Raw genomic sequence first — 7,965 nt, 5'->3', positions numbered from 1 at the left:
TTTTACTTCTATCTGATAATATATTATTTCTATGGGTTTATTGTTTGTCCTTCAAAAGAATAATCCTTTTAGATAAATGAAGTGTATTTTTTCAAATTTCAAATTATAAATTTTTCCCTCCACTCTCTCTTCTTCAAATTTGTTTTTTTATCTCTCTTAAAAGGATACAAGTGTAGGATACACATTTTTTCCTATTTATATAAAGGAAATACAAGTCTCATGTAGAATACTTGTTATCTTATACCATAAACACAAAGCATGTGAAACCAAAAGACGTATCTTATTTCGTGTAACATGAAAAAAAAACATATCCCATAATATAATCTTAAAATCTTTGTGCAGATATTATATATCAATCAGTACATGTTTCTAACTGCGATCCTATATAATTAGCTATTTCCTTTTGTTACATGATTTTTATTCAAGAAAAAAGTGTTGCTTTCAAACTTCCGTTAATTCAAGGCTATTTAGCATGCGATGGATTCACCCAACAGTGAACTGAAGCGCTTATCCGTTGCATCATGTACAGCACCACAATCAACACAGATCATTAGACTTTGATCGAGAGCCATATCCCCATGACGTGGAAATGAATTCACTTGTTCTGAGGGTTTTTTTTGTTCTCTTTTTTCTCGTTATGCTCGTCTTAAGGATAACAATTACATTAACTTAAAAGGTAACCTCTCCCCCTATGCAGCAGGGTTCAAGGAAGGACAGCACTATAATAGACAACCTTACCTTATATTTACAAAGACTGATTACATGGATCAAACCTATGACATCCGAGTCACATGGCCACATGGCAACAACACTAATCTCTCTGCCAAAGCCTCTCTCCTGGTCCAGTTGATTAACATCTGGTATCAAATGAAAACAGGAGATATCCAAAAACCAGTACCAAGCATTTATGACATAATCAAAGTTAACATAGACAAGCTTCCATGAAACTCCTCTAGGTCGGCAGAACAAGATTTTACAACACATGAAGCAAACTTTTATATTACATATAAGACATTTATTGCCTGCTGTCAATCCTTGGTGAAAATACATAGCTGCTGAGACACCAGCAGGTTAATTTGCATCATCCTTTGCTAGCGGAACAGAACTTGCCTGGAAAAAAAGTTGAAGAGCACAAAATTGATCAACTGCCATTTGTTTCTGTTACATTTGATGCTATAAAAGGCATAGGGCATAAAGATGGTAAAGTTCATAACCCTACCCTTTTCTGAAAGTTAAAGGGAAAAGATGTAACATCACTCACCAAATCGCGAAACTTGAGAATATAGAACATCTCAAGATATCGTCGAGTTTCACGCCTCTCTAATTTGGAAACGTACTTCCAGAAACTATAAACTCCCGCCAAGGTCATTAGCCTTTCAGAATAGATCTTCCACGTGTACCTGTTTATTGTTTACTTAGCATTTAGTGTCACTACAAAAACTAGCAATTTTCACCAAAATTACCTACCTCTCATAAATTCTTTGAAGACCAGCATCAGATATTTTATTCCAATGGCTTGGGTCCTCCTTGCATTGTTGGAAGAATCCAACCAATAGCTCTGAAGCTTGGTCAGGGTGATAAGGATCAATATGGAATCCTGATATACCGTGCTCAATGATTTCAGCAGGACCACCATGGCAAGTAGCAAATGTGGGGAGCCCGCAAGTCATGGCCTCCACAACTGTAAGTCCAAAAGCTTCATAGAAAGCAGGCTGTAGCAAGAGAGGAATAGTTACAAATGATGCTTGAACAGTCAATCAAACAGTACAGAGACATTAGTATAATACCTGAACGAAAGCACCTTTTGTGTCTGCTATGTAGCGATACAGCTCCCCATTGCGTGCTCTATTTGTTTGTGCAGTAATCCACCGAAATTCACCATTTAAATTATAATTTTTCATGAGGTCATGCATCTTCTCAATTTCTGCAATTTCTTCTCTGTCCCTGGACTTCTTTACATCAATATAACCAGCAACTATGACAAGGTTGACCAGTTCCCTCAGTTTGCTGTTCTTAGCATAGCTTTCTACCAAACCAGTTATGTTTTTTACTCTGTCTAGCCTTGCCATGGAGAAAATTATGGGCTTTGAACGGTCTTTCAGCGAACCGCTGCCAGAGAGAGACAAAGATACACTCATTAACTGTCATAGCGACATATTCAAATCTGAGATGCTTCACAAAAGTTCTTACAAACAGTCTTATATATTCTATCCCTTCTAAGATATAAGCATGTGTAGATCCAGGTGGGATTCCAAACAGGGCATCATTACTGAAGGACAAGTGATGACTGGAAAGTGGAAGCTCAAGGACAATACTTATATAAGTTTTTGCACGATGCCTAACAGACAACTAAGTTGACCTTCATTCATATTGACTCTCTAGACCATGGATAGTGAGGTTGAATCATCAAATTAACAAGAAGACCACTTACTAACGGACTTATTCATTATTGTAGAAGGTTATCAAATTGCAATTCATATCATGCATTGCCAAGCTAATTTTTAATCGTTAATTGTAAATCATATCGAATCTTATCTTCATAGACACAATAAAAAACAGCTTGAAATATATCATATAAATGATGTATAATGGTCATGTACGAATTTTAACCTAGGAACTACGAATTGACAAAACAACTTAACTGTAAGACTCACAAACAAAATTATTAGTCATAACTACTTTATAAGGTGCATGATTGATTGTTTGAAACCTCTATTTCAGAAAAATGTAAAGATAGCAATGGAATACTCAAATAGGGCAATTGAATAATTAAATAAGGTGCATTCGATAGCACTCCGAAAAAGCTAACGAATCATTGAATCATGCAATTCATACCAGTGATCGCACCCATACATGCTTGTAACGCACAATTCAAAGTCATCTTTGATTCATCACATGATACGAATTGTTGACTTACCGAATCATATCAAATCATCCGATTCGAATCATGAATCGTGCCATTCTACCAACTACCCAAATTAAAAATTTATTCAATTGAAATAGACTCACATCCACTCATCAGTCTGGTCAGCATCATATAAAAGCTTTTCAATTGAACCATGCAGGGCTGTAAGTCTTTTCTGTTTATCAGAGTAGGGGAAATATATTGACATATCTGCTCCAGGAGAGACAATATTGAACTTGGGATCAAAAACATCAATGCCATGGACAACCCTGTAGAGTCCAGGAAGAGTAAAAGCAATGTGGCTCTCATACTGTCCAACAGTATTTTTCCTGAAAGATAACACAAGAAAATGTAAGCCAGGAAAAAAACCAAAGACAACATGGTAAATAGCTCAGAGAGATCTCCGAGACAATAGAAATGACTAGGTATCTTTAGCATCGTATATCTGAATGGACTTTCACAACCCATGAGAGTCACAATCACCATACATAATTTACGAATCTTGAGACTACAAATTATGTTACACCAAACACAGGATAAATTTCTTGGAACAATCATAGGATGCCTGCACATATAATCCCAAATGGGTACGCAGGGTTCCCACGCCAAAAAAAAAAAAAAAAACCAATCACATTTGAAATAAACATGGGAATGTGCCATTTAGGAGCAAATTTTTGTTAAACGTGCAATCATTTGTATCATAGTTTAATCTCCAAAATAAGAAGTCATATAAGAGCAATGAAGAAATAAGTTATATAATTGATAACATTAACAGGCTAAATAAAGGGGAGAAGGTTATAAAGCAGAATCACAAGAAGTGACTTTCACAAATGATGAAGTATACTGTATATGATGAAAAAAAAAATACTTACGTTCCAGCAATCTCTTGGTATGTACTGGTGATGATAAAATCAGCATTATTCATAGCTATTAGGTCGGCAGTGAACTGACATGAAAAATGGTATTTATCCTCAAACTTCTTCCAATATATATCTGAATCTGGATATTTTGTCTTCTCCAGTGCATGCGCAATTGTGCACTACACATATGAACATTCCGATCTAATTAAGTTGCATTCTCAGTATAAGGTAAAATGAACTTTCACATTTCTATGGAAAAGTACAGTGACAAAGAAGAGGGACAAGAACCTGTGTAACTCCCATCTTATAAGCCAATAAAGATGCAACAAGATTCCCGTCACTGTAGTTTCCAATGATGAAATCAGGATAACCTTGTAGCTCAGCAGCAATTTCACTGGCAACATCCTGTTGATACACATAACCATCAAAATTAAGTGGAAATACTAGCTATGAATTATTATAACTCCATCCAATGCCTAAACTAAGCTAAGAAATCATTCAATTACTAATAATGGTTCATGATCAGGATAATAATACAAGCTATGCATGTTGATGGACATTTACCTCCGCATAAGTCTCCAGATAAGGCCATACATCAAACCTTGAGATCCATTTCCGGAGAGTTCCTTTATCTGATCTGAATGGAACTCGCAAAATATGAGTGTAGTCAGTACCACTGACTCTTTCTAGCCGCTGGTTGCATGTTGTCCCCTTTGCATCAGGTATTAACCTGGTAACCTTCAGAACAACAGAGAATTTTAATTTGATTTGAACTGAAAAAACAACCAGCTATAAAATAACCTTGTCAAATATGAAGAACCTGATCCAAGAAATTACACTTACAATAAGAATTCTAGGAGTGAAATCAAGTCCTTGTCTCTGGATACGAAGGAGCATCTCATGCTCAAGGGCACGCACTTGATCTAGTATATACACAACCTGTAGATAAAAACCTTTCACCTAGGATGGCGCTCATATATAATATATAACTCAAACAATGCAGGACAAAAGGACGGAAACAACTAAGGGAACTGAGGACTAGAAAGATCGAACACCGAAAAATGTATACATGACCAGCTCAATTGTTCTTATGGCATATGATAAATAAGAATACCTGCCCACCAGTGTCAGGCAAACCCAGGACATTGGCTTGCCCAAAGTAGCCATGAGGGGATAATATAACAACATTAAACACCATAGGCACTCTCCCAAGAAAAGTCTCTAGCGTAGAAGGATCAGGAGCCTGAAGAATATCCGATAGCAGATGCATCATCTCCAATACCCGTTCGGCGGTGTCACCCCAACCTCTCTCAAAACCTAATCCTTGTAATCTACACTTGGAAAAGAGTAAAATGATAAAATTTTAAGCCAAAAAGTCCTATAAAATTCTCACAAAAGTGCAGACATGTAAACCCATTATCAAACATAAGCTTACACATATTCAAACTCAGAATAGAGTGTATCTGTTGCAAGCTTAGAAAGATGATCCTCAGCCTTGGCCAACGCAGACTGAAGTTTGGAAATGCTATGTATTCTATCATTTAACATCAGTGCCTGTAACATGACAATAAGGTAGAGAAATATTTCACTATCTATAGATTCCTCTACGAAAATAAAAATTACAATTATGACATTGGGTTCTCAGCTTAAGAGGATATATCTTTTAGTGAGGGGGAAGAGAAAGAGACACACACACACACAGAGAGAGAGAGAGAGAGAGAGAGAGAGAGAGAGAGAGAGAGATTCAGGGTCAAGTTACATTTTTTAAACTATAACCGTTGTCATATAGTATTAGGGTTTTATAAGAGTTATGTTGTAAGAAAAATGATTCTGTAATGTTATAGAGATTCGTTTTGCGTGCCGTAGTTATTTTTTTTTTTTTTGCTTCAAAAAGTGTGGGCCCCACAAAATGTTGTGTGTGTAGAAAACTTTCTTGTGTCATGTTAAATGATAAATGCAAACCCCGTAGTATTATCACTTTATTAGAAGTAAAAAGTGCATAACGCAGAAAACTTACATGGCCTTTGTATTTGTGAGCTCGGAGGAAATCAAGCAAGGGCTCCAAGGAATCTTTGTTATGAAACATACTTGAAGAAAGGTGGCGGTTGAGAAATTGGACACCATTGCCAATGGATGATGAGCGGTTTGGACGAGGAAACGATGCATTAAATGGCTCCAAATCAAGCTCCAATACAAAATTGTCATTAATCCTAATGCATAATATTAAACAAAAACAGTCATTACGACAGGCATTGAGTTACAGTACATGGTCAGAAGTTTATTTCTTAATTCTTATAATAAAAGCTAAGCAATAAATTTCTTACTTGCCATCTACAAGTTCTTCTTTGAAACTGAGATATTCAGAAACGCTTAACTGCTCCACACTGAGTTCAAAGACATTGACACGGACATATTCCCAAACACCAGGTCTTGGACGAACTGCTATTGCCACAAAAGGAGGCAAAACTATGGCTTCCTGTCACAAAAATAATGCTACACATTTCATATGATATCTTAAATCTCCCGGTGTGATTGTGAAGTAACGTTCTCAAATAAGACAGTTTCACACGTGGACAGTAGTCACAGTACCAAAAACAGCGTTGAGTGATATTCTTCTTCTTTTAACGATGTAGCAATGCTTGTATGGCAGAATAAAAAGGTGACAGTAAGTAAAAATTCCTCTTTTAATTTGTTAAGCTCTGTGTACCTCTAGTACTGATTTTCCAGATCAATGTTAGGTAGGCAGGCCAATTGCATTTCACACTTGCAATTACTATTGGATTTACTTCTAACAAAATGCAATTTTTTCCGAATAGATAAAATATATAAATAATGCTTTAGTGAAAATGTGAAATATTAAACCTTTTTGTTTGAGTTATAAAATCAAGGTCCAACAATATTTCTAACGGCAAAAAACTTGTAAATGTCATATATGATACGAGTGATGATATTCTAACTACCAAAAATTCTCACTATTAACTTACTACCCATCACATCACCATTGAATCAAAGAGAGAGAGTGTTAAAAACTGTTTGAAAAGAGAGAAAATATTAATCTAACGGTGATTAAATAGATAGTAAGTTGGTAGTAAAAAAATTTGGTACTGAGAATATCCCTCCTCGTATGACATATGGAGTGAGAAAAATAAGGGTAGAGTTAAGTGAAATACATAAAGGAAAAACACTTCTTATGTTCACGCGAGGAGTGTTTTCTTTAGTTGTGACCACTCGATTTTATGCAAAGTTTTTTTCTTTTAACAAGTTTGGGCTATCACTAATTGAATCACAACATAAAAAAAACACTTCTACTTTCTACTAGAAGTGTTTAACCCATAAAAATATAGGAGAGCTAGCACTAGCAAGAAACTTTCTTTTCACCTTCTTTTCATTAGTGGGTGAAACCTCACGTGGATCTCGGTCTCTATTAGTAAGATACGCATGTTCTCAAAAAAATCATTTGATCTAAAGCAAAGTAATGATAAGGCAAATGACCTGTGCAGACTTGATAATTTCACCAAAGGGGCTATTTTTAAGATCCTGTGCTGCTACATCCTCACCAAGGATTTTCTCGAGCTCATCAATCAAACTATGGGGTTGCAAAATCCCCTTCCCCTGAGCCACATACCTTCAAACAAAATAACAAGTAACTATCAACACAGTCACTGAAGGCCACAAAAGTAAAACTGAAACATGCACTAAAAATATCAAAAGCAATATTAATAAATAAAAGGTGTGGTTGATGACGATGATGATGATGATGAAGAAGAAGAACCTGGAGAGGAGAGAAATGAGTTCGTTACGGTGAGCAGAGAGAGTGTCTTCCACACGGTCTCTGATACTGGGGATTCGACCAAGCTTAGGCTGCGTAGACATGACGATATCACTTTGTAATTTGTATGTGTCTTCTTCTTTGCTTTTCTCAGCTGCTCAAGTTACCAGAAGATCAGTGGAATTTGGAAAAAGCATAAAAGTTGGAGAGAGAGAGAGTGTTAATAATTGTGAAGTGTTGTGCAGAGCACTAGAGCCAAGTTTATAGAGGGAGAAAACAGAAAAAGAGAGAAGGTTATGGTGTACGTGGCGATCCTTCATTATGTCATTCTTTTTTCTTTTTTCTTTTTTCTTTTTGTAAAAGTTTCATTATGTTATGTCATTCTTTAGTAAAAGGCAAAGAATAGTTCGCTCTCCACTCGGCTCCGTTCA

At 36.0% G+C, this 7,965-nt stretch overlaps 1 protein-coding gene across 1 annotated transcript; it reads right to left on the bottom strand.

Moving 5' to 3' along the window:
* Nucleotides 1–402: 402 nt before the first annotated feature.
* On the bottom strand, nt 403–7,751 carry LOC133308805 (sucrose synthase 2). The gene is made up of 15 exons (XM_061509515.1): nt 7,538–7,751; nt 7,258–7,390; nt 6,090–6,241; nt 5,783–5,975; nt 5,201–5,319; nt 4,880–5,096; nt 4,609–4,704; nt 4,330–4,503; nt 4,054–4,170; nt 3,778–3,944; nt 3,010–3,234; nt 1,788–2,109; nt 1,468–1,712; nt 1,262–1,400; nt 403–1,110 (listed from the first exon to the last, which is right to left on the bottom strand). The coding sequence occupies exons 1-15, from the start codon at nt 7,636–7,638 to the stop codon at nt 1,072–1,074; spliced, it is 2,439 nt and encodes an 812-aa protein (XP_061365499.1). The 5' UTR covers nt 7,639–7,751; the 3' UTR covers nt 403–1,071.
* Nucleotides 7,752–7,965: the final 214 nt, after the last annotated feature.

The sequence above is a fragment of the Gastrolobium bilobum genome, unplaced genomic scaffold, assembly GCF_033153095.1.
Source record: "Gastrolobium bilobum isolate Gb01-03AN ecotype WA unplaced genomic scaffold, APGP_CSIRO_Gbil_v1 utg15473, whole genome shotgun sequence".
NCBI classification, from domain to species: Eukaryota; Viridiplantae; Streptophyta; class Magnoliopsida; order Fabales; family Fabaceae; genus Gastrolobium; species Gastrolobium bilobum.
This window is presented reverse-complemented; position numbering and strand designations above follow the sequence as displayed.

Coding starts and splice junctions, on each gene's coding strand:
- LOC133308805 (XM_061509515.1), bottom strand. CDS start 7,638: ATGTCTACGCAGCCTAAGCTTGGTCGAATCCCCAGTATCAGAGACCGT. Junction 6,242..7,257: donor AAATTATCAAGTCTGCACAG/GTCATTTGCCTT, acceptor TTTTTGTGACAG/GAAGCCATAGTTTTGCCTCC. Junction 5,320..5,782: donor CTCACAAATACAAAGGCCAT/GTAAGTTTTCTG, acceptor GTCATGTTACAG/GCACTGATGTTAAATGATAG.